Here is a 24,015-nt window from a genome sequence, read left to right on the forward strand (position 1 = left end):
CCTAACTGTTTCTTGGAATCTAAATATTCTTGTATTTAGAAAGTGTATCAATTGTCTTCTTCCTCTTAAATGTAGTTTGTGTAATTAAGCTATGGATGAGTTGCCATGAGTTTTATTATAATGGATTACGTTAAAAGTGTAACATGTATCAACTAAATTGATATGTAATAAATGTCTTGAATTATAATTATTTTTTCAAAGAGACATGCATGGTTAAAAAACTCATGACAGACTAACAATATGCTGCAATATGTGTGGAGTCAGGCATGGGCACAATTTTCAAAGATTGATGAGTCAACACACTTCAGGAATTTTGTCGCATGACATCTAAAAATAAAACTTCTATTGAGACATTTAAGATCAATTAAAATGTTTAGTGATTTGATGCTTTATTTTTAGCTTATGTAAGTAAATTTGCAGTCTGATTGCTGCTACTTGATCTGTATCAACAAACTGTTTACACTGTATATGATGTAAAACTTTCCTTTGCAGTCACACTGTTCCTAAATCAGATAATGGCATGAGAGGGACATGGCTCCAGTGGGTGTACCTGCTCTCTTAATGTTGGCATCTTGCCTGCTGTTCATCTTGCCCGCATGCCTCTATGCGTGTCCGAGGTCCTGCAGTTGCCCCAGCCCTAAAGAGGTGCACTGTACCTTCCGTCACCTGCCCTCTGTTCCACGAAACCTACCCCAGGACACAGAGAGACTCAACCTAGGGTAGGCTGCAAAATGAAGAAAAGAGTATTGTGACATTTTTTGGTTGTTGAAAATGTTGAACAGGTCATGTTGTTCCAAACCTGTATGACTTTTTTTTCTGTGGAACCCCCCTAATGGAAGTCAATGGTAGCCAGAACAGTTTGAGTATCATATTTATAATGTATAAAAGTCATAGCATTCAAATATATCCTTTTTAGCTCCATTGAAAATGCATGTTTACCAGGTAAAATTAAGTAAATAATATTCAAAATTGGTGTTGATTACTCTGTATCTCGGTAACCGATGTGATATGTTTACAGCTAACATTTTCCCCACAACTCTCTTTGTTTACTGTAAAGCTATAACAGCGTTGGAACAGTTGGGTCTTCAGATTTTGCAACCCTGCGGCAACTGGAAATTCTCATGCTGCATGGAAATGATATCTCCTCTGTCTCTTCCGGGTCCTTTTACCACCTCCGTTCCCTCCAGGTATAAATTTATAAATGTTTATATGAGATGCACATTAAACACAGTATACTCAACTACTGTACTGTAGCATCTTTGTGTGTCTAGTTCTCTGTAAAAGTATATAAATAGTTAAGATACATGACTTTGAAATTGTATTGGGGTATAATTGAAATTGTATTGGGGTATAATTGATGTTCTTTATTGGCACAGATACTCAAGCTGAGCTACAACAAACTCAAAAGAGTTGACCCGAGCTTGTTCGAGGGCTTGACCAGCCTTGTACGGCTTCATTTAGACCACAACCGCATTGACTTCATTGAGCCTTTTTCATTTAATGGACTCACATCATTAAAGCTATTGCAGCTGGAGGGGAACCGACTGCAGGACCTCCACTCTCACACATTTATTACTGTCTCAGTCCTGGGCACATTTTGGAGCTCAGGATTGCGGCATCTGCACTTGGCAGATAACCGACTAGAATACCTGCTTCCAGGAACTCTGCAGCACTTAGACAGGCTAGAAGTCATCTCTCTGCATGGAAACCCCTGGGCCTGTGACTGCCACTTACGGTGGCTCTTGGAGTGGGACAAAAATCATGAGGGTGAAACTTCTTTGATTGTGTTTTCCAACCTTTGCACCACTCACTCAGAATTGTATGTAATGGCAATGAAAAAAAAAAACATCCCACTGCTCACAAATATATACAACTTCACATAAGAGTGTTCATACATCATTTACTCAAAATTGTTACATTTATCATCACTGTCTTAGATGCATTGTATTGTTACATTAAATTTAGGGTTGATTGAGTACACCTGACTCTACTGACTGCAAATAACTGAAAAAAAAACTTTTTTATTATTATTTATATTCTCTATCCCTCTCTTTCTAGGAGTTATTAAGTGCAAAAAGGACCGTGACTCTGGAGATGCTGGCAACTGTCTTGCATGTGCCTCACCAAAGCCTTTGAACAACAGCCAGATCTTGCAGCTTTCAACCATCCAGCTCACCTGTGACCAACCCTCCCTTCAATCCCCACTTAAAATTGGGGAGAGTAGCATGTGGGAAGATCAGGAGCCAGATGCCCCCTACATCAAGGACCTGGAGCGTCCTCTTGGCCACCTGACCTTCATTCTCTCTGACAGCCATGGGAATCGGGCACATGTGGCTTGTAATGTAACACATCCTGTTAAAGACAACTCTTTGGTATGGGAGCCAGTGAGGAGAACTGATGAGATTGTTGTAAATGTGACTCTACAGACATTCCTGGAGTGTGAAATCGATAGAGATGCTCTTCAGAACCTGTGGCGGTTGGTTGCCTACTACTACGAGAGCCCAGCCATTTTGGAACGAGGAACCAGATTTGGGAATTCTTCAAAGGTGACTTTTCAGTACTCTCAAGCCACACATGAAGAATCACCATATTTTACAGAGCTCAAAGGGCACTTAATGGCTGAACCAGCCTGGCTTTTACAACCAAGGGTCACCCTTCAGCTGAACAGACGCAAAACTTCAACTAAAAAACTGGTGATGAACTTTTCTACTTTTATATCAAAGCACATCATTGGAAGAGGGGATGAGGAGGATGTGGTCTCCTCCTGGGCTATGATCCAAAGAGGATCCCCGGGGAGAATCCAGTCAGTGCTAGAACACTCTGAGGTCAGTCTGGATTGTAGTGTGCTAAGCTCAGGGCATCAGCCTGTGGAGTGGATGCTTCCGGACTTAACAACAGTGGATCAAACTGATTCTAGTAAATTAAGGTTGGAGAATTACAGGCTAGTTATCAAAAACACAAGTATTGCAGACTCTGGACTGTATTATTGCTTTGTGAGGACTGACACAAATGTGGACATCGTCACCTACAGACTCACCGTCAGAATGCGTCTCTTAAGTCCCAGTGATTTAAATGGAAAGCAGATATCTGTGGAAAATGGGAACACTCTTAGTCTTCCCTGTTTAGTAACTTCTCCTCATCCAATTGAGACAAGATGGTTCTTACCAAACAATCAGATTCTCAAAGCATCAGACATGAAACAAAGGGTGTACGTATCACAAAATAACACTTTGATCATCAAAAAAGTGACTTACGAGGATGCCGGAGAGTATAGCTGTTTAGCTGCTAATCTCTATGGGGCTGATATGTTGTCTCATCTAATTGTTGTTACTGGGGAAAATGAAGAAGCACAAAGAGGTGTTACTGTATCCAAGGATGAATTACTGCTTTTTGAGAGCGAGGACAGTGAAGGGTCAGGATATGAAGAAATTAAACGACCAACTGCTAAACTCACACCTCAGAGGGTCCATGGAAAACACAGAGGCGGCATCGTCCGACAAAATACCAAAGGAAAGAAAATCAAAGAGAGCGTGAGAAAACCTAATAACTCTGTCAAAGAGCTTGATCCCAGCCACTGGGAGCAGATTCTTGCAAAGGCCAATTCTAAACTCTCAACCTTGCCACCATTTACGACGCATCTAGAAACATTGAAAACAGTGACAGAGTCTTCATTGATTACAACCACCAAACCTTTGTCAGCTGACGCCATTAAAACTACCAAAGCAGATGTAAAAGCTAGTAGTACCAGCACAAGTTCAAGTATTCAAAATTTCAATGTGAAACAGCTGGAACCACCAACCCACAATGAACATGTACAGCAAGAAATTACACAGGAAGAAAAAACAAAACACAAGACAAGTGATTATAACATTTCAGATTTGACTTTAGAACACGTGGACTCAACAATGATACCTGAACACGAGACACGGCTGGTAAAACAAGTAGACAGACACACAATTGAAGAGAAAATAAGGGCTAACAATAATTCCATCTTATACCAAAGACGAAGATTCCCATATAGGCAGCGCAGGCCTCCATCACGAAGACCACGTCCAAAGAGACCAAATATCACCCTAGCTCCCTCTACAGCAGTGCCAATCACTCATACTCCAGTCAAGACACTGATGCCTAAAAGTAGTGTAACAATGACTATTAACTCTTATACTCCAGCCCAAAACAAAGCATCAATGACTTCAGAAGTTTCTCCTCCACATTACCCAGTAACCAAAAGCTTAGCCATGGCAGTCACAGAAGATATTTTTAAAGTGCCTATAACAATATTCAGAAAAGATGAAAAGCTTATTGAATTAGAAGGCAAAACAAAACACAGTGAGTTGGTTCAGCCTGTAAGTACAACATCTCTGCAAGAAAAAAAAGCAGTTCCTTCTACACTTGCTACACCCATACAGATCAACAGGTACAGACATGAAAACAGAGAGATCATTATGAAAACTAATAGCCAGGCAAATGAGGATAAGACAAGACAGATATCGGCAACTGCTATCCCTAATCTGCAAATCAGCAACATAAATCCTCCAGAAACAAAAAGAGTACATGTGACTGAGAAACCAGTCTTAACTAATGTGGACCGACAGAGAGTTTACAACTGGGCAATGCATCCTGAAGGAGTACCTATCCACCCCTGGTTAATCCAAAAGTATACGCCAAAAAAACAAATCTCAGTTACACCCCGTCCCTACACTCAGTCTCCCATCTGGCCTACAGTTCATAGCTCAAAGCTCCACCACTCCCAAGACAAAACTTGGTATTTCCTTCAAACAGGAGGCAGGGGTACAGGGGTCACCAATCGGCCTGAAATCTCTGCTCAAACAGCAAAGCCCACAGCTTTTATTTCTGGGTCAGCGACAGCTTCCATTGCGAGGACCATAGCTCCACATATCAGCTCATCTCGTGTACGTGACCACCTACTTTTCAACAGGCTCAGAAACAGATATAGACAGTCACAGCTTGATGCATATCGACTAGCCCAGCTTGGAAAGCTTATCACTTCTAAGCCAAGGACACATCATCCCACCCCACAGCCTCACCAAGCTCCAAATGTCTCAATAATCTACAAGCCTGTGACTCTCCCATCCGTTCTAGCATATATAAACAAACCAACCTCCACAGCTAGCGTACCATATGGTAGTCGTTGGCACTACAGTCACTTTGGAGCAAAAAAACTGAGCACTGCTATTCCCTTTCCAAACATGATGGGCAATGGTGTCAAACCCAGGATCACAGCAACTGAATCTGTTACTGTATCTGCTTTAGCAGAGACAGATGTGCTCTTGCCCTGTAGATCATCTGGGGACCCCAAACCTGTTGTTTCATGGACCAAAGTTTCAACAGGTTAGGTGATTCTTTATTACATAACTTTTTTTATGAATGCATCTGAATAGAGGATGATTTTTCCCATCCCCATCTTATCTTTGATAGAGGTGGACCATATTTTATAGGCCATAGTATATACGCTATAGTAGCAAAATTCAATGTGCACATAAAAAAAAAAAAAAATCAGTACAAGAGACAGTACAAGAGAGACAAAGTACAGTAGAGGGACAGCAGCCTACATGGTATACGAAATGTATTCTTTTTTTTCATGATCATTCTCTATATTAGGGCCTGCATGCAATTGAGTGACTCTGGTGTGCAACTGAAGCCAAATTAGCAGCTTACGCTAATTATGAAAATAGCTGTACCTATTTGCACCGATTTTTTGTGGTTTAATTAGTAGGTTGAAAGGCTGCAATCAGTAATATTTGTAATGAGAAGTTGTAAATACAACACTTACATGTTTGACATAAATTAGATCACATTTTTCTGCCATCTAGTGGTTTAGAGGAAAAATAATATTAAAGGCTTATTTTACCCCAGGGTACCTTTAGCCCCGTTGTACCCTATCCCAACTGTGCTGATTGTTTTAAAATGAGTCAAAAAGTTCAATAATTGTTGGGTATTATTTGATTAATCTATTGATGTGTTTTTTTTCTACTCTTTTACAGGTGCAACAATTCAGACCAACACAAAACTTGGACAAAGATTTGAAGTCCTTTCAAATGGTACTTTTGTGATCAAGAATGTCCAGCTGCAAGACAGAGGCCAATACCTTTGCACAGCTCAAAACAAATTTGGTTCAGACAGCATGGTGGTTACACTCGTTGTCCAGACTCAGCCGCCAAAAATCATGAGTTCAAGGGCCAGAGATGTCTCAGTGTTTCTGGGAAACCTGGTGAGCTTGGACTGTATTGCAGTGGGTAAACCAGCAGCTCAGATTTCGTGGATTCTTCCGGACAGGACGTTTGTGCGAGACATTGGTACCCTTGACCGAAGAATATCTCTTTTTTCAAATGGAACACTGAGTATTCATTCAGCAAACTTTTCTAATAAAGGTGATTATAAGTGTATTGCCAGCAATGCAGCAGGAGCTGATACACTCACGTACCACATTCGTGTTGCTACTCTACCTCCAATAATTGTTGAGGTTTCACATGAGACAATATTTATGAATGCTGGAAGAAACTTATACGTGGATTGCACTGCTAAAGGAGAGCCTTTCCCTCTAATTAAGTGGGTTCTCCCTGACGGTTCACAAATTAAGCCCACACAGTTTATTGGAGACCGGATATTTTTTTTCCCAAATGGTACACTTTATATAAAGAATGTCAATCCTAGTGATTCAGGGAGGTATGAGTGCTCAGCAACCAATCCAGTGGGCTTTGCTAAAAGAACGGTACAGATGGATGTTAGGCAAGAGGCTCCAGGCCCCTGGAAAGGCCTATATCAGCAACACAGTGTCACAGCAACATATGGATCCACAGTTTTCCTGCATTGTCCAGAGTCCATAGGTTCCCACAGAGGTACAGTCTGGAGACTGCCATCTAAAATCATTCTGGAACATCAGTACAGGTACACGTTTAATACTTTTGAAGACAAGCTAAAAGTATAAAGGCTTTATCTAGATTTCTGATTAGTTTTTCTGCTTAATAACATGGGAGCTTGTTTCCCCTTTAAACAGGTGGATTGTTTAAGTCAACCCATCACAGCTTTATTGTCATTTATCCTTTATTAAGATCGTTTTACTTATCTCTTTTGGGCAATTATTGGTTCTCTCTGTTCACACCATGCAGTCTGACATATACTCTCAAACTCACAGCAAGTCAACTTCATCACTTGTGTAATTCATAAAAAGAATGGTGTAGATTAAACAAGCAGTCTGTCTCAGACTGGAAAGCCCAAACAACCCCCGCTGATCCAGACAATACAGTAACTGAGTGAGACGCAAGGGCAATTTGTCTAGTTCAGATGCTTAGTCATCTATACAACAGGCTACTTAAAGCAGTTAGATAACAAATACATTTGACATTAGTCATTCGTTATTATGTCTATACTTAAAATTAATCAACATTTAATTATGTTTAAAAAACTAATTAATAAACACAAATTGTATAATGACATGGGTATTACACTGGTATAACAACATAAACGTATTTCATGAGGGCATTTCCTCATAGTCCCCATAATTAAAACAGCTTCAAAACATATTAAAAGTTTTATCAAAAGGAGAAAGAGAGATGTCAGTAAAACACGTAAACTAGTTTGATCTCCAACCCTGCTCTTGGAGAGCTAACTTTATGCAGGACTTTATGTGTAGTTCCAATCCTAATCTAATACATCTGTGTGTAATTATCAAGTAGCCCTGAACACCTTGATTAGCTAGTTCAGATGTGCTTAATTGGGGTTGGAGCTGAAATCTGCAGGACGGTAGCTCTCCAGAAACAGGGTTGGAGACCCCTGGTCTATATTTGCTCTGAACTATGAGTAGTCCACAAATACCCTTCATCTTTCTGTTCTCTCTTATTCTATAGGACCTATACATCTTTAAAATTAAAGCCTTTTTTAAAATAATAAAACTCAACCTTTAAAGTTTGTCCTGGCAAACTTGCTTTAGGCCTAATATTTAAAATAACAGATATATGAATTTGGATTTCATTTTAATTGTACTGCCTTAGATTCAAATTGAAATTCTGCATCCTGTTTCCTTTTAACTTTTAGATTTTTATTCTAATTCTTATTATTTAAAAACTGAAATAAAATGTAAAAGATTGTCTGTAGGCTAAGATGTACAGTATCCCTCACAAAATCAAAATATATGGGAATATACTGCAAAACATAATTTGATGTATTACATAATATTTCAATATATGGGAAACTAATGCTTATATTTTTCAATATATTGCAATATATACACTGACCATATGGCTATATGATGCAAATAAAAACGTTTTACAAACAAAGACAAATATAGCATTGCATGTAATATTTATAAAGTTTAAAATGGTTTTTGGGGTAGTATTGTGCTGAAGAGTAGAACCTGTGGTTAGGCTGACGACTGGTTGAACACCATATGCTTCTTTATTTAAAAAGTAATGGCTACAGCACAGTGATAGTCTCTTTGTTAAATACTTTAGAACATGCAAGTGTGCTTGTGCTATTGTTGATCAAATATATAATGTAAATCATTATAAAATGTAAGAAATATATTATATATTTCTATATATGTGTGTATATACATGAGTAAATATGTTCTATATATATATATATATATATATATATATATATATATATATATATATATATATATGCAGTACCATCTCTTATCATGTGTACATCTATATGTTATGTATTACTGAATATAAAATTGCAGATATTTTGATATGTAAGTAAATATATTGTCACATTTTTCAATATATGAAAACATAAATTCCTTATGTATTACTCAATATATTATAATATATACACAATATATTATTCTGTATATTTTCAATATATCGTTAAATCATTTAATATTAATCATTCAATAAGTAAATATATTTTCTGTATGGGATCACATATAAACATGTAACAGTCTGCTTTGATTCTTATGAAAGGTCTCACTTAGGTCTCTTATTATACAATCGAACAAGCAACGTTTAAAAAGACATGGAAAAGAAATAGCACAGTATGCAGCTAGCTTAAGAAGAATTCTACAGGCTCTTTTTCTATCATAGTTAATTACTATGAAAAGAGTTTAGCTGTCATAAAAAGATGTAAACAATTTCTCTTGTTTTGTTTTCAGTCCACAAAGACACATCACTGCTTTCCCCAATGGCACTCTGAGAATTCTGAGACTGACTGAGAAAGATGGAGGCAATTATTTGTGCATGTATCAAAGACCAAATGGTGAGGACATGGAGCTGTTCCAAGTAGAGGTTCTCATGAGGCCACCAAAGATAGAGAATACTGGGGCACAACATAAAAGAGTGGCTAATGGAGACAACTTCCTGGTGGACTGTGTAGCTTCTGGCCTTCCGGACCCTGAGGTTTCATGGAGCCTCCCAGATGGCACCATGATCAACAATGCCCTACAGTCAGATGACAGTGGAACCCGTAACCGACGCTATATCATCTTTGGGAATGGAACGCTTTTGTTGCAGCAAATGGGAAAGAAGGATGAAGGCAATTACACATGCTATGCTAAGAACACCCTGGGGGAGGATGCCATGAAAGTAAGTGTCCAAGTGCTGCCAAACTCACCCCAAATAACTTCTAAAGAGCAGGTATCCATGTTGGCTCCTTTCGGGCAATCAGCCCAAATGAAGTGTGATGCTACAGGTGTACTACCACCTACGATCATCTGGATCTCACCAAGGAATGAGATAATACCCTCATATTCGGCCAAATACCAAATCCTAAATGATGGAACTCTGATCATTAAAAAACTGACTTTGGCTGACCAGGGAAAGTATGCCTGTGTTGCACGGAACCCAGCCGGAGATAACATCAAGAACGTAAACCTTCTAGTTAAAGTTAAAGGGCCACAAATCAACGGACACAGTGGGCGAACAGAGAGCAAAATTTTAGCAGTGTATTACCAGACCTTGCTGCTGGACTGCAAAGCAGAGGGTATGCCTGAACCACAGATCACCTGGACCACACCTTACGGCATGTCTCTACCCACTCCATATTTGGGAGGTAGGTTCCAAGTCCATAGGAATGGCACTCTAGAAATGAGGGGCATTCGAAAGACTGATGAAGGTCGGTTTCTGTGCATAGCCAAGAATTACTTAGGGGAATCAAGCCTAGCAGTTGACCTCGAAGTTGCATCACTTGCTGAGAAGCCAAGCTTTCCAGTACCAAACATAGAGGTTCTTCCTCTCAAAGCAGATGGCGATGAAATGTCTTTGGAGTGTCGTGCTACAGGAAAACCAAAGCCAGAGTTTCTTTGGATTCTACCCAATGGAACAGCACTGAATCCAGGCATGAAACTTCAGAGGTTCATTCACTACCTGGGCAATGGAACTCTACACATTACGCAGCCAGGTGTCATTGACAAAGGTGTATATCGATGCCTGGCTAAAAATGTAGCTGGACAAGCAGAAAAGCGCTATGCTTTAGAACCTGGACAGAAGCCTCAAATTAGAAGTACAGCTGCAACAATGAAGATTTCATTTGGACAGACACTAAATATGCCATGTAATGCAGATGGTTGGCCTCAGGCAACAATTACCTGGACTCTTCCAAATGGCCTGGTCTTGGACAAGCCTCAAGTTATTGGAAGAGTAACATATTTATCTAACGGCACACTTCAGGTAAAAGAAACATCCAAATTTGATAGAGGAACATATACCTGCAAAGCCACAAACACCTTTGGATCATCAACGTTGTCATATCCAGTGAGTATTATGGTGTTTCCACCTCAAATCACTCATGCTCCACCTTCAATAACCAGAGTTAACAGGGGCTCTCCAGTGATTCTGAACTGTATAGCTGCTGGCATACCCAAACCAGACATTTCTTGGACTCTGCCTGGACGTACCACACTTGTACCTAATAACCGCTTCACAGCACAGGGTGGGATTCACATGACAGAGGAGGGAAATTTGGTCATACAGGACCCAGGCCTCATGAACTCAGGGATTTACAAATGTAATGCTAGAAATGCCTTGGGAACAGACTTCAAAGCAACATATCTTCAAGTGATCTGAGCGATAGACAGAAATCCATTAGGTCATGTGGCATTTAGCTTTGAATTTTAGAAAAATATAAATGGGCACCTTTCTTTAAAAACACAAATCATACTTATAAGATGCACCAAAGCACTTAAAATACCCTCAGCAATGTTGTTAAATGGCATTTTTCCTTAACTGTTTTTGTTGACAGCCATGGATTGTTATCTTTGGATCTGCCCATTAACTGAACCAAGGATAAGATTTCTGTATTATTCTGTATTTAATTTATAAATTTATATTATTGGTTTGTACATATTTATATATTCCATAGATTAAACAGAATAATTTTTACATACTTTTTAAAACACAAATTGTACATAAAACATTCCGGAATGTCTGTGATTTGTTTGATATGTTCTGTCTGTTGAATTTTTTGCATTCTTCAGTGCATTAGAACAAAATAGCCTTGTCAGAGCCAGGCCTTGTATGGTACAAATGTTGTTATCATGGTAGCTATCCAAAAAATAAAGACAAGACCACAGTTATGTATGACACTTACTGCCATATTGGGTGAATAAATAATAATATTTGATTTTTGGTCTTTAGTCTTTAATTTCAAATCAACACACATTTATTTGTAAATCACTTCAAACAATACAGGTTGATGAAGCAGCTTTACAAAAATGGAAATATAACAAAAACAGAAAAATGCTAATATTGTAAAATTCATCAATTATGAAAACAGCTTTATAGACGACAACAGTGTCTTTATTCAGCTAAATTAGTACAATGTTTCAATTCAGTTTAGCAACTGTGTTAGCTGCAAAGTTAATCATTTATGAAAGAAATTCAATTCAGATGTAAAACAGCTCTACAGAAGCCAATAGTATTGTTATTCAGCTTAAGTCATTTCAGCGTTGACTTAAATTCAGTGCAATAAAAGTGTTGATATTGCAAAGTTAGTGCCACTATCAAGCTCAGTTCCTAAATTTTACTCTTATCTTCTAGTGTTGGTGCAGGTTAAAGGTTAGTTCACCGAAAAATGAAAATTAGCTCATGGTTTACTCACCCTATATTAAAAATGATACTGGCATTTCCAAGCTTTAGAATGGCATGGGCGGGTGAATGGCATTCATCAGTCCAAAACAGGTCCAATAAAGTGCATCTATCCATAATAAAAAGTACCTTACATGGCTCCAGGGGTGAATAAAGGCCTCCTGTAGCAAATTGATGCATTTTTATAAGAAAAATATCCATATTTAAAATGTAATAATAACTTTAATCTAGCTTGTGCAAACTGGTCGTACACGGATGATTGCGCATGCACTGGTGAGTTTTGCACAAACCAACCGTTTGATTACAGGAGCAAAAGGAAGCAAAGTTTCCTTACTTTAGCAAAGGAAAAGCCATCTCCTCTTGGCTTATATTGAAATCATTGACATTTTTCTTTACAAATCCTCGTTTTGTACATCTGATTTTGATCTCTCCACCAACGTCATACGTCAATCGCCCGGAGCTGCTTCCGTGTACGACCAGTTGGTTCAAGCTATCTTAAAATGATTATTATGTTGTAAATATGGATTTTGTTTTCTTACAAAAATGCATTGATTCACTACAAGAAGCCTTTATTCACTCCCTGGAGCCGTGTGAGGCACTTTTTATTATGGATAGATGCACTTTATTGGACTTGTTTTGGACTGATGAAGAGAAAATCCCACCCATGCCATTCTAAAGCCTAGAAATGCCAGGATAATGTTTAATATAACTCCAATTGGATTCGTCTGAAAGAAGGAAGTCATATACATCTAGGATGCCTTGAGGGTGAGTAAACTATGGGCTAATTTTCTTTTTTGTGTGAACTAACCCTTTAAACATGATATTACTGAATTTAAATTGTCTTTTGATATATACAGCTTTTTAATAGTAAAAAAGCCACAATTGCACAATATTACTAGGCAAACAAAAGTAAGCCCTACATTAATTTGGAAATGTTGAGCGTATTGCAAGATACCACACAAGTTAATCAAGCAATATGCATAGCATTTGTGCATCTTCAATAAAAATCATTGTGAGACATAAATAAATAATAATATTAAAATCTCAATATGAACTCAAATATTTCTTATTAACTTCTTCTAAAACCAAACTATCTAAGCTATTTTGTACGCATTAGATGCATGGCTATGTAGACTTACTGTTTATTAACAATTAAATTTTTTTTCTTTGATTCTTACAGTTTTGTGGGTGTTTGTCCTTTTGAACTGCACTGCAATAATACTAGCATACAAGTCAATATTAGAGTGAATAAAGGCATAATTTTTATTTTTGGGTGAACTAACCCTTTAAACATGATATTACTGAATTTAAATTGTCTTTTGATATATACAGCTTTTTAATAATAAAAAAGCCACAATTGCACAATATTAGGCAAACAAAAGTAAGCCCTACATTCATTTGGAAATGTTGAGCGTATTGCAAGATACCACACAAGTTAATCAAGCAATATGCATAGCATTTGTGCATCTCCAATAAAAATCATAGTGAGACATAAATAAATAATAATATTAAAATCTCAATATGAACTCAAATATTTCTTATTAACTTCTTCTAAAACCAAATTATCTAAGCTATTCTGTACGCATTAGATGTATGGCTATGTAGACTCACTGTTTATTAACAATTAGATTTTTTTTTTCTTTGATTCTTACAGTTTTGTGGGTGTTTGTCCTTTTGAACTGCACTGCAATAATACTAGCATACAAGTCAATATTAGAGTGAATAAAGGCATAATTTTTATTTTTGGGTGAACTATCTCTTTAAATTTAGCCAGTGCAACCATGTTGTCACAATTTAACGACACAAGGGTACAATTTATTTTTCAACTACTTATTTTTTAACTAGCCTATTTTAATAGCGTTAAAAGTAATGCATTAGTTGTCATACTGTTGTCAGTCTATGTAAACTCCCTGCATCTGCAAAGGGAGTGGATCTGCCATCCCTTCCCCCATCACCACCACCATCATCACCGCCGGACCAGTGAACACCAGGCTCGGTACATCATTTCACCGTTATGGCAAATGAATTTCCAGAAAAAAGAGAAGGAACTGCCAACTCACGTCATGCCAACCTCACGTCCTCTCTAGACCTGAGCACGTCTCTAGATCACAGTGTGCAGACGCGGATTTTTAAAATCATTGTCATCGGGGACTCAAATGTGGGCAAGACCTGTTTAACCTTCCGCTTCACCGGCGGAGCCTTCCCATGTAAAACTGAAGCCACAATCGGCGTGGATTTCAGGGAGAAAGCCGTGGAGATCGAGGGCGAGAAAATAAAGGTGGGATTTATTGTTGGGGTTGGTCTCGTCACGAAGACCGATATCTCGTTGTATCACGATTGTATCGTGTGTTTCAGTGAAAGTGTGACAGCAGCATCTCGAGGAACCTCAATGTTTACATTCGGAGTAATCACAATGACTGTTTCCAGTCGCATGTTGTATCAAAGGCGTAGTTTCTCATCTCTTAAGGCAAATCAACATAATGTTTGTTCTTTACCTGTTCCAAACTGGTCATTAGCTGGTTTAAACTGTCATCATCAAATTAAAGCTCATAGACCTCATGACCTGATAGAACTGGTCATACTAATTTAAGGTAGTCAAGCTGATTTTGAAAAGCGTATAGGCCATTTTGACCAGCTTAGACCATCTAGAAATACAGCTACATGCATTTTTAAACCGGATTGTCCAATACAGAATTTGTGGTATTGTGCACTAATATTTAATTTATTATTTGTAGTACAACACAATACAATTATACAAACCACCAATATATACTAATGTTAAAAAAGAGCATAATATGACACTTCATACATAACACATTATCTATCTATCTATCTATCTATCTATCTATCTATCTATATATCTGTGTGTTTGTGATGTTCAATTCAATCAGTTGAGTTTAAGTTGCCCTTTAATATGTAATTTATTAAATTAAACAAAACAGTCTTAATGTTTCTGTGTATATATAATATGAGTAAAGTTCACAGCTAGTCATTTGGATTTAACATCACAGCCTGAATAGTTAAACATTTATTTTTAAAGATGTTCAAATTAGATTCATTTATTGTCATTCTAATCAATTTCTTTCTAATGCATCAATATCAGTTTTCTCATTTAACTTCTCTGCAACCTTGACATTTGTTGTTTGTCTTGTTTCTTCTCTAACAGGTGCAAGTATGGGACACAGCGGGTCAAGAGCGTTTTCGGAAGAGCATGGTAGAGCACTACTACCGCAATGTGCATGCTGTCGTATTTGTATATGACGTCACAAAAATGGCCTCATTCCAGAACCTAAAGACCTGGATTCAGGAGTGTAACGGGCACGGGGTGTCATCCGCAGTACCTCGTGTTCTGGTGGGTAACAAATGCGACCTAGTTGACCAGGTCCAGGTCCCTTCCAACACTGCCCTCAAGTTTGCCGATGCCCATAACATGCTACTGTTTGAAACATCAGCCAAAGATCCCAAGGAGAGCCAGAATGTGGACTCCATTTTCATGTGCCTGGCGTGTCGTCTAAAAGCCCAAAAATCCCTGATCTACAGAGACGTGGCGAGAGAAGACGGCCAAGTGAGGCTGACACATCAGCCCGACCCTAAGAGCAACTGCCCGTGTTGAGGACCTTAAACTGTGAAATTATTAACGTTGATAATTCACAATGCAAGAATGTGCCTGCAACTAATTTTAGTTACTTTATGACAGCTGCTCCATGAACTGTTTTTTGGGTGTGTGTGCTTATGTTCTTTTTTCAATTACACCATCACTAAAAAGGCAAATCCCACAAAACCTGCCAAGAACATGTTCAAGTTGTGTATTATCTTAAAATCAAAAGAAAGAAATGAGAAATTAGTTTTGCTGAAAGAAAATGATGACCTTTTTTTTGCACTGTGACATCGTGCTTCCTTTAATTTATGCTGATTTAAATGTAACAAAAATGATATTACAGTAATAAGAATCTAATGACAATCATCAATTTTAAATAACATCCAAAATCATCCATTAAAAGTAAAACATCCAAATGCATTATTTTGATATTTATGGTTAGGAAAAATGTGTTGAATTTTCATAAAAATTATGTCAAAGTGCAAAAAATCTTTTGGCCCTACAATGTTTTATTTTATTAATCAAAAGATAATGCAACCTGAACATGTTTACACAAGCTTTCACCCATGTGTAATAATGTTTTTAGTCCCTGATGCTAAATTCAGGGCACACTTTACCACTTAAGTAATCTTTAAAGGTCTGAAGGAACGTGTTGGATTTACGTTTGTTGGATTTACATTTACACATTTCTGTCACACATTGATTGGATTCATCTATAAGCATACAATCAAATCTGATTATTGCTTAGTGGAAAAAGACATAATATCTCCAACATCATTGGCTGATGGTCTTAAAGTTTTAGCCGTCAGAAACTGCACATGTAATCTTAACCTTCCAGCACTGCATGAGCAGTTACACATGACTGCAGTGATCATTCAAATGTTTGTATTGCCCTAAAATGTATTCATCTGCCACCATTGCAAGTTGTTACTCATAACCTTGTGGTTACTCACTCCTAAAATATTTCTCCCTCACTTACTGCATGAATACATTTGAAACCCTTTCAAATGATAAAACTATTAAAACATATTCTGAAGATTAGCATTAAATAGTTAGTGACCCAAATGTTAATGTAATCTGATAACACTCATGATTCACCACATGCTCATTTCTATGAACCTTGGGAAAGAGTGTAACCGTGTGGGAAGTTTTATGTAGCATCACAATATTTTACCAGCTTAAGTTGGTTCTTCCAAATGTGTAAACACTCAAATATAGAAAAAAGCAAGGTTCAAACAGGCGAATGATTGTTACATTTTTATTCAAAAGAACAAGAAAATAGTCATTTTAACTTGACAAAGAATGCCAGTATGAGTGTTTCTGTGGAAGGGGTTGCTGATGATGTGGAAATGTTGATTATGGAATGAGCGAGTGTAATTTGTTGCCCCTGTGATTGTTTGTTTTGTTTTGATTTCGTGTAACCTCTATCCACTGCTTATTCAGTTGTTTTCCATTCTACAGAAAAAGTTGCAGTTTTCTGTGTGGTTTCAAGTGCTTTCAGATTCATAAGAGAATTCTCTGGTTTCAACAGTGTTAGCCTAATATCTGCTAAAGAGATTGAAACCTTAGGATTTGTCTTGTTTTTGTGCCCTTGCTGTGTGACATGTTACGGTATGTATGTTTGGTTTTAAGCACCAAATTAAATCTAAAATATCCTGAAGCACTGAATCTTTTATTATTAACAGTTCATGTTTTAGAGAAACAAAACATTGCAGATTTTTGCACTGAAGAAGTGATTTCCCAATGTTGTCAATTAACAAATTATGCTGAAAATAGTTATAAACTGTGTTGTAAAATCCTACTCAGCAGGAATTATTCAGTGATTTATTAGGGACAGTATTAGCAATACTAAAAGAGAGCATGCAACAATAATCATCCTGCTGTCATAAGTAAATATAGAAATTTGTAATGAACAAAGATGAGTTAAAACATGGATTTTTTTAGATGTTGGAAGGCCTAATTTTTCATTGTACTAAATATAAACCAGTGCAAAAAGACATAATAAATCTTACCTAGAGTGCTTATGTAATCAGTTTTATGTTTATATAAATACAGACTATTAAATACTGGACTTGTACTCACATTCACAGAACAGGCCATAAATTTAAATGTAAAATTATAAAAAGCCTAGGTTTAAGATATACTTTCAGTGTCTGATGAAAATGACGAAACATTTTGTTTTTATTGCATTTCAAAAACAATGTTTAATATATTTGCATACATATTAATTAGTGTGTTTTAAAAACATGCTTAAATGTCATATTTTAAAGTTAAACTCAACAATTATATTTGCTACCTGTAACTGTTGTTTCTTAATATTGAGTATTAAATGCTCCAACTCGTTATCATCAAAAAATCACACAAAAACATAATCAACAAATAAATTAATATGCACATATTCTAAAGATTATAAAATGCAATAGCTGAGGCTGAGATAGGCTATAAATCAAAATGTTTCCTCCGCATTTGTCTTTTTGCACACTGTGTAATTCATAAAATTAGGCTACTTTTTATTCATCTTTTATTTGCAATATGTGTTTGATTTGTTTTAAACATCTATTCCTCCCCTGTCATGTACGCTTCTGGACACATGGTGTGCTGGAGCAGAAAACCCGAAATGTGTAACCAGTAGATGTCGCTATTTTCCATCTTCTCCATCATGACTCAGCGTGGGAGACTTTTATTTTGAAACATATTTGGTCACTTAACCCTGTTTCAGTTGTTTCGTGTTTTACTTGTTCGGCGGCGGAGGCAACGGTTGCAGGAGCAGGACAGTGAGTGCGGTTCTGTCGCTGTGGACGGGGCCGGAGATGGCGGAGTACAGTCAGACGGGTATATTAACGGCCCTGCTGCTATTTACTGTGGTAACCGTGAGGGACATTTATGTGGGCCGCAACAGCATGACTCAACAGGACAGCACTGGACCCGACGTGCACACACAGAGACAGAACAAACACACATTCTACACGGGTCCGGTTCTCAAGTTCCAGTACTGGTGAGAAACTCCACAGACTCTGATGTTATTCAGTGTTTTTACTGTCTGTTTAAATCCCACAGGGGATGCTAAGCTAATACGGCTAACGTAACATGCCTAAATGTGTAAAAAATAATACATATTAGAATATGTAGATAAATGTGCAATTAAATAACTATAGCATATATAATACAATTATTTGCATTATAATTTGAATTCAATTCAATGAATATGAATGTCAAAAAGCGCCTTAATTTAATATTACCTCGATGGACCTTGCTAATATATTCATAAGACATCTTTTTACAGCGCATTTATTTTTATGTACCTAATTAACGTTAACATCTTTGCTGCGAAAACTGCACAAGTTATGTTGCGTTCATTAATTAATGAAAATGTGTTGGATTGAGCAGATTATTGTAGATGAGATTATGAGATTACATGAGATTACATTTGCCCTATTGGGACACAACATATCCGAAGATAATAGGAAAGACCAATTTATTAGAATTATATTTTACATTCTTTTCTGAATTAATAACTATAGATGTATGAACATACAATCCTAATCAATACTGTGTGCCAACATTATCAAATAATTTATCACTGTTTTTAACTGTGTGTTTATTTTTCAGTATATCCTGAGGGTACAGTAAGGTGTTCCAGGAGTACTCCCGGTCCATCAGCCAGCTGTACCCGGACATCCGAATTGAGGGAGAGAATTACCCTCCCAAACCCATCAACAAGTGAGTGTGTCTTTCCAGATGGACTTGGACCTCTGTCAGACAGTGGTTTAGTCCTGACTTTAACTTGTGTCTTCTTCTGTAGATACATTGGAAATTTCATCTCCTACTTTAAACTTCTTGCTATCGCCTTGATTGTGACTGGACAAAATCCTTTCCAAATGTTTGGAATGGACACTCCTAGAATATGGTCCTGGGGACAGGAGAATAAGGTAATGTTGTTAAAGAAGCACTTGGACTCTAACCTGATTTTATAGCGGAGTTTAGGCAGGAGATAAATTAACACTGAGTGTGTCATGGTTTAACTGACGCAAATCCTGTTTTGAGGAATGAGCAGCATTTCAGAGCTAACTACGTCATTGAGTGTGAAGGGCATGCCTGGAATTGGCAGAATGTGTATGATGACATAGCATTTGTACACATGTTAAAGAAGTAAAATCAAAATTGACTTTGATTGTGATGAAATGGATGAAGCATCAGATTTTTTCACCTACTCTAGAACATATACATAAATAACTGCATTTTGTCCACTCTCTGCGTGTTGTTTTTAATTACCTGAAAGAAAGTTTCTCACATTTGATGGATCTGTTTTGCAGATTTTCTCCTGCCTCATGGCATTCTTCGTAAGTAACATGTTGGAAACCAATTTCCTCTCAACAGGAGCTTTTGAGATTTCATTGAATGGTAATGTCATTTGGATTACCACTACACCTGGGGGGAAAAAATTATGAAACTGTGAACAACATATGTATGTCAAAGAAACATCACTATTTCTTTTTGTTTTAGATGTACCAATTTGGTCCAAGTTGCAATCAGGATATGTGCCCAACATTCAAGAGCTTTTCCAGATCTTGGATAACCACCTTAAGATGAATCAGGTCGAGAAGATGAACTTTCCCTCACCATAGTGCTGTTGTTTTTGCCAAGAGACAGGTGAGTGGTAAAACCTGTACAATGACGTCAGCATGTATGCCACAGCATGTACAAACATAGCAGGTGTTTAACAATAACTTTGTTGTTGTTTTCAGTACAGGGTTGTTCCTAGGCTTAAAGGTTATTTGCAAATCTTGGCTCTGTTGCTAAAGTAGTATTTCAATATGGAATAGGCTAACCTAAACTGTATTAATTTGACTGAAAATGCTGAAAAACTGTAAAATTGTAAAATATTAATACAATTCAAAAGTTCTTAATGAAAAAAAAATCTTATCATCCAAGTTGAAAACTTAAAAAAAAAATTGTGTTGCTTAATATTTTTGTGGAAGCTGTGATCATTTTCAGAATTCTTTGAATATCAAGTTCAAAGGAGCAGCATTCACTTAAAATATAATTTTTGTAACATTGTAAGTGTGTTTACTATTACTTTTGATTATTGCATCCTTACTGAATAAAAGCATTAATTTCTTTCAAACCTTATGTAATCTTACTGACCTCAAACTTTTGACAAAGTAGCATACTTTAAGAAATAGTTCACCCAAAAATGAAAGTTTGGTCATTTGCTCACCTTCAGGTTGTTTCAAACGGGTATAAATATCTTTCTTTTGTTGAACACAATTTTTTTCTAATTTCTATGGAAGTCAATGGGAACCATCCTTTTAACAAAATAGAATCTTTCATTTCATGCCAAGTTTTAAGAGAAGTTCTGCTTAATTCAGGTCCTTCTCAATATAGACATCAAATGAATCAAAATTTACTGTTTAGTAAGTAGTAACTTGTAGTGAACTTTGGTAAGTTTGAGCAATATGAATCTTATTATGTCGATCTTCACGGGGGGTGGCTTGTTTGTGGGGGGCAAATTCAGTAAGCTTTCAAAAGATACTATACATGTCTAAATTTGTGCTCCATCACGTATAATATTGAGAAAAAAAAACAAAAAAAACACGCAATGACGCAATTTCTATACCGGTATTATGATCTTAATGGGTTAAATAGCTTATGTTTGGTTTTGCTCATATGTTCTATTTTTATCATGTTCTTGGCCATGGAGATTTATCAGTGGCAGTATGGAAAATAGATGCAGGAAGTACTGCCCAGATATGTGCACAAACATATTCCATTTAATTGAAGAAACAAACCAAAAAATCTAGTCTAATGTATGTACTTCAATAAAAAATGTTTTAAAAATGACTTTTGTGACTAGCACTGTGCCGAACAACATGCGTAATTCAACACAACAGCAGCAGTAAGTGTTGTATTGTCTTCTGCAGGTCTCCGGAGCTGTTTCACTGGTCAGCGGGACTGTGGATTGTGGCATAATGAAGGCCTGTGCTGCAAACAGCACGCTGTTAGCACAGGCTCGATGCTCGGCCATCACACACACTCTTCCTGCCCAGCGACACACACCTTTGGATCGACTACATCTCTTCAGAGCATAAAAACTACATGCATTCATAGTATGAGTGTCACATGTGAGGAAAAGGGCACTACCGTTAATTTTTATCCTGAAGCTTTTTTTATTGTTTTGATCAGGGTTCTGTTTGTAACAAGTGCTTTTAGCTGAAGTGCAATGGAATGTTCCATCTTTCTCAAGGGCAACTGTGATTGTGTGGTTTTCTTAATGTAAATGTCTATAAATGACCTTTAACATGATTATTTGTTTGCACTGGTGTAGACTGTACTCGGGGTATTGGACTGCTTTTTTTGTCCTGTTTGTCACAGGTTTGCAGGTTAGATTCATAAGTACAGCATGTGCTTGTGGGGGGATTTAAGGCCAGATCTTCCTCTCTTCTGCTTAAACTTTAACCATATAAATTAGCACTGCCAGAGTAATCTGTGGAATCAGCGTAATTCTTTAGATCCCTGAAGTCGTCTAGATGGTGTGATTGATAGTGTTGCATATCAGAAGATGTGAATGGTGTTTCCAAAGACTCCCTCTATTTTTCCAGCTCTCTCCCCATATTAATTTAATGTTAGCAATGGACCCCTTGTGTTTTAGTGTACCTCTCTGTGAATTTGTAACAAAAGTGATACTAATAGTTGGGATTAAGTTGCATTGAGAAGAAATTTTACTCTTTCACAGTGATGTAAAATAAAGATTAAAATATTTCAAAAAGTTGTGATGGTGAATTAAAAGTTTTATGTAACTGAGATTAACAACAACAAGATTGTTGTACGGTCTGTTTTATTTTAATTTTTTTTTTTTTTTTTTTTGGTGTGTGTTTGTTCTCCACTCTCTTAAAAGCAAAAGAGATGAAACATGATATGAACATCCAGTACTACTACTACTACAAAAAAAAAATAGATTTGGCTTAAGTTGGTGTATGTGGGTGTGTATGTGGTTCAGGTATAGCCTACGAGAAAAATGTCTTCACAAAGATGGAAATATCCAAAATCCTTGTCCTTGTAGGGATATTTTTGATCCCCAAGAGCAAACAAGTTTATAAATCATATAGAATTAAGTTAGGTTTAGGTGTAGGGATAGAGTAAAGGGAATGAAAAATACAGTTTGTACAGTATAAAAACCATTACGCCTGTGGAATGTCCTCATAAAACATGAAAACCCAATGTGTGTGTGTGTGTGCTAAAAACTGATGTACAGCTACTTTACAATTGACTGTGTAAGACTGTTTTCAGAAAAAGTCTGTAGCTGAGGAACATAATATATTAACTCATGTTTGGAAGATGTCTTTCAGCTTTGAATTGGGCTTTTGTCTGATTTCATCCTACTGTAGGTCACATGACATCAGACCAATATAAGTGGGCTATTATTTCTGAAAGAAGAATACAGAATATTGTATAAAATATATATCTGCTTCTTTGTTGTACAGTTCACATTTTTCTAATATTACTGATCTCGCCCATCTTCTCACAGATCTTCAATAGGTCTCTGGAGTTGTGTGAAGTACCCGCCACATTCAAACAGTCAACGATTATCCCCATACCGAAAAAAAATAAAAGGACTTAACGACTACAGACCTGTGGCGCTAACATCTGTCGTCATGAAGTCATTTGAAAAACTGGTTCTGGCTTATCTGAAGGACATCACCGGACCCTTACTGGACCCCCTGCAGTTTGCTTATCGAGCAAACTGGTCTGTAGATGATGCAGTGAACATGGGTCTACATTTCATCCTGCAACATCTGGATAAATCAGGGACTTATGTGAGGATCCTGTTTGTGGACTTCAGTTCAGCCTTCAACACTATCATCCCAAACCTCCTCCTGCCCAAACTAACTCAGCTCTCTGTGCCCACCTCGGCCTGTAAGTGGATCAACAGCTTCCTGACAGACAGGCAGCAGCTAGTGAGGCTTGGAAAATTCTCATCCAGCACCCGTACTATCACCCGGACATTCACATAGACTCCATTGCTAAAAAGGCCCAGCAGAGGCTGTACTTCCTCCGCCAGCTGAGGAAGCTCAACCTGCCACAGGGACTGCAGAAACAGTTTTACTCTGCCATTATTGAGTCCATCCTCTGCACTTCAATTACCATCTGGTTCAGCTCAGCTACCAACTCTGATCTCAGAAGACTACGTCGAACAGTCCGGACTGCTGAACGAATCATTGGTACAACCCTCCCTACCCTTCAGGATCTGTACTTATCCAGAGTACGAAAAAGGGCTGGCAAAATCATTTAGGACCCCTCACATCCAGCACACTCACTTTTTGAACTTTTACCATCTGGTCGGCGCTACAGAGCACTGAGCACCAAAACGAC

At 37.4% G+C, this 24,015-nt stretch overlaps 3 protein-coding genes across 3 annotated transcripts; all 3 read left to right on the top strand.

Annotated features, from left to right (window-relative positions):
• Positions 1–531: 531 nt before the first annotated feature.
• On the top strand, positions 532–11,583 carry LOC141288586 (matrix-remodeling-associated protein 5). Its single transcript, XM_073820747.1, has 6 exons — positions 532–719; positions 1,058–1,187; positions 1,377–1,767; positions 2,059–5,352; positions 6,006–6,909; positions 9,119–11,583. Exons 1-6 carry the CDS (start codon positions 532–534, stop codon positions 11,025–11,027), a joined length of 6,816 nt encoding a protein of 2,271 aa, XP_073676848.1. The 3' UTR covers positions 11,028–11,583.
• Positions 11,584–13,965: 2,382 nt separating this feature from the next.
• rab33a (RAB33A, member RAS oncogene family) lies at positions 13,966–17,305 on the top strand. The gene is made up of 2 exons (XM_073820748.1): positions 13,966–14,325; positions 15,214–17,305. Exons 1-2 carry the CDS (start codon positions 14,062–14,064, stop codon positions 15,658–15,660), a joined length of 711 nt encoding a protein of 236 aa, XP_073676849.1. The 5' UTR covers positions 13,966–14,061; the 3' UTR covers positions 15,661–17,305.
• Positions 17,306–18,347: 1,042 nt separating this feature from the next.
• On the top strand, positions 18,348–22,411 carry selenot2 (selenoprotein T, 2). Its single transcript, XM_073820437.1, has 6 exons — positions 18,348–18,640; positions 19,255–19,365; positions 19,448–19,574; positions 19,959–20,046; positions 20,149–20,295; positions 21,567–22,411. Exons 1-5 carry the CDS (start codon positions 18,456–18,458, stop codon positions 20,268–20,270), a joined length of 633 nt encoding a protein of 210 aa, XP_073676538.1. The 5' UTR covers positions 18,348–18,455; the 3' UTR covers positions 20,271–20,295; positions 21,567–22,411.
• Positions 22,412–24,015: the final 1,604 nt, after the last annotated feature.

The sequence above is a fragment of the Garra rufa genome, chromosome 16 (genome assembly GCF_049309525.1).
Source record: "Garra rufa chromosome 16, GarRuf1.0, whole genome shotgun sequence".
Taxonomy (NCBI): Eukaryota; Metazoa; Chordata; class Actinopteri; order Cypriniformes; family Cyprinidae; genus Garra; species Garra rufa.

Coding starts and splice junctions, on each gene's coding strand:
- LOC141288586 (XM_073820747.1), top strand. CDS start 532: ATGGCTCCAGTGGGTGTACCTGCTCTCTTAATGTTGGCATCTTGCCTG. Junction 720..1,057: donor ACAGAGAGACTCAACCTAGG/GTAGGCTGCAAA, acceptor TTTACTGTAAAG/CTATAACAGCGTTGGAACAG. Junction 6,910..9,118: donor ATTCTGGAACATCAGTACAG/GTACACGTTTAA, acceptor TTTTGTTTTCAG/TCCACAAAGACACATCACTG.
- rab33a (XM_073820748.1), top strand. CDS start 14,062: ATGGCAAATGAATTTCCAGAAAAAAGAGAAGGAACTGCCAACTCACGT. Junction 14,326..15,213: donor TCGAGGGCGAGAAAATAAAG/GTGGGATTTATT, acceptor CTTCTCTAACAG/GTGCAAGTATGGGACACAGC.